Source organism: Ovis aries, chromosome 2, assembly GCF_016772045.2.
Source record: "Ovis aries strain OAR_USU_Benz2616 breed Rambouillet chromosome 2, ARS-UI_Ramb_v3.0, whole genome shotgun sequence".
In the NCBI taxonomy this organism is placed as follows: Eukaryota; Metazoa; Chordata; class Mammalia; order Artiodactyla; family Bovidae; genus Ovis; species Ovis aries.
Window position 1 is genome coordinate 171,006,100 of NC_056055.1, and position 2,672 is coordinate 171,008,771.

The window sequence follows — 2,672 nt, forward strand, 5'->3', positions numbered from 1 at the left end:
AAATGTTGAAAAATACAACTTATTTGAATGTTAGGAAAACAACAAAACATCTGCAGACCCAAGATAGGATTTATCTTCAAAATGTCAAAAGAAATAAGTTAATTGATGAAGAGGAATATATATAAAATTAATTATTTTATATACAGTGATTTCATTGGGGCTTTGGGGAGAAGAATCTATAACAGTAAGTATGATAAGTTCTGACTAATTTTTATTTTTAAGACACTAAAAATATTGAGTATTATATTCAAGGTAAACAATTGAAAATGTTATCTTTAAAATTGTTATTTAGAATTGTTCTAGCAATAAGGCTGCTTTGATATTGTGAAAAATGATGCATGATTAAACATCTAGAAATGCTGAATACATTTTTACAAACATATATTTAAATGGATAAGAGATCTCTCAACAGGCTGAGGTAAAATCCGCACAAAGCAAAAGTGAAAAAATAAGTTGAAATGAAAGTGATGAAAAAAAATGAAGCCACAGCTATAAATATATAACTATAGACACATATCTTACAGACATATGCTGATACCAGGACCCTAAAACTGCGGGTATTGATCATCACTTGGAAAAAGGGGAAAGGTCTCAGAACCAACAGAATTGAGGTCCTCCCATACATTGATAATACTTAAGGCACTATATCTTCATTGAAAAAAAGTAGACTAGAAAAATATCTACCACGGTCCTCTGATCCCTGTCAGTGCAGCTCAGAAGTCATGGCCAACCACAGTGTGCTCTACACTGGCGCCAAGATGCCCATCTTGGGGCTGGGCACCTGGAAGTCCCCTCCAGGCAAAGTGACAGAGGCTGTGAAGGTGGTGACTGACTTTGGGTACTGTCACATTGACTGTGCCCACACGTGCCAGAATGAGAATGAGGTGGGTTTGGCCCCCCATTCCAAGCTGCAGGAGAAGGTTGTGAAATGTGAAGACCTCTTCATCGTCAGCAAGCTGTGGGGCATGTATCACAACAAGGACCTGGTAAAAGGAGCCTGCCAGAAGACGCTCAGTGACCTGAAGCTGAATTACCTGGACCTCTACCTCATCCACGGGCCCATGGGCTTCAAGCCTGGGAAAGACTTTTTCCCGTTGGATGAGGACATAGACATGATTCCCAGTGAGAAAGATTTCATGGATACCTGGATGGCCATGGAAGAGCCGGTGGACGAAGGGCTGGTGAAAGTTATTGAAGTCTCCAACTTCAACCATCTCCAAGTGGAGAAGATTCTTAAACAACCTGGCTTAAAATACAAACCGGTGGTTAACCAGATCGAGTGCCACTCATACCTCACTCAGGAGAAGTTAATCCAATACTGCAACTCCAAAGGCATTGTGGTGACTGCCTATAGTCCTCTCGGCTCTCCCAATAGGGCCTGGGCCAAGCCTGAGGACCCTGCCATATTGGAGGACCCAAGGATCAGAGCGATTGCAGACAAGCACAATAAAACCACAGCCCAGGTGCTGATCTGATTCCCCATGTAGAGGAACCTGATCATGATCCCCAAGTCAGTGACCTCTGAATGCATTGCTGAGAACTTCCAGGTCTTTGACTTTGAACTGAACAAGGAGGATATGACCACCTTGCTCAACTACAACAGGAACTGGAGGGCTTGTGCCTTGGTGAGCTGTGCCTCCCATGGGGATTACCCCTTTCACAAGGAGTTTTGAAGCTGCACGTGTCTGCCCTTGGCCAGATGACCTGCCATCTCCCACCTCTTTACTTGCGTGTAGCGTAATTTGACCCGTGTCCATCAGTGGTGGATCAGCAGCTTCTAGACAAACTGGTGAGGGCTCGGCCAGCTTGGTGTCGGGTCCAAAGAACAGAATCAGTGGACTAGTAGAAGTCTCTTCAGTTTTCCTTTGCCCTTCTTGTCTGGGGAACTGGGGAACATTCAACCCAAATACTCTTTTCTAAACTGAATTTACAAAATCAGAATAGTGCCTCTAACAGTGGGATTTTGATTGCTTGGTACTGTAATCCTTTCAACTAGACTTTTCTTTGCCTCAAATAAACAGTGTTCTTCTGAAAAAAAAAAAAAAAAAATCTACCAGTAAAACAAACAGAACAGCAAAGCAAGAGTAAAGATGTTTTTTCTTTGCTTTAAATAAGATTCTTGGGGGAAAGTATATGCAATTACTGGTCTAAATTAGGAGGAGTTGTGGTTTTAGTTAAAAACACTTACGTAATCTGAAAACCACAAGTTAAGTTAAGAAATAGCACTCCAGTCGGCTCTGTGCTGTGCTTAGTTTCTCAGTCCTGTCTCTTTGTAACCTCATGGGCTGTAGCCCACCAGGTGCCTCTGACCAAAGGGATTTTTCAGGCAAGAATACTAGAGTGGGTTGCCATGCTTTCTCCAGCAGATTTTCCCAACCCAGGGATTGAACCCAGGTCTCCCACATTGCAGGTGAATTCTTTACTGTCTGAGCCACCGGGCGTAATTTTATATAAATATAAAGCAAGAGAGGAGAAAATGTGAAATATTAATATTAATACTTTAGAAAATTTTTGTGCAAAGCAAAATTCTTTGTATTATTTTTGCAAGTCTTTTCAATATCTCAAATAATTAAAAGGAAAAAAAAAAAGCGGTCACATCCTCTAGAACCTTGCAGAAGGAAAAGAAAATCAGCTCCAGAAGATTATACTCTGGACTGGACTTCTCAGAAGTT

At 41.3% G+C, this 2,672-nt stretch overlaps 1 protein-coding gene across 1 annotated transcript; it reads left to right on the top strand.

Moving 5' to 3' along the window:
• Window positions 1-721: 721 nt before the first annotated feature.
• Window positions 722-1,673, top strand: LOC101102371 (aldo-keto reductase family 1 member B1-like). Its single transcript, XM_042242739.2, is given in 1 exon segment — window positions 722-1,673. A coding segment is annotated over 1 exon segment (951 nt). The 5' UTR covers window position 722.
• Window positions 1,674-2,672: the final 999 nt, after the last annotated feature.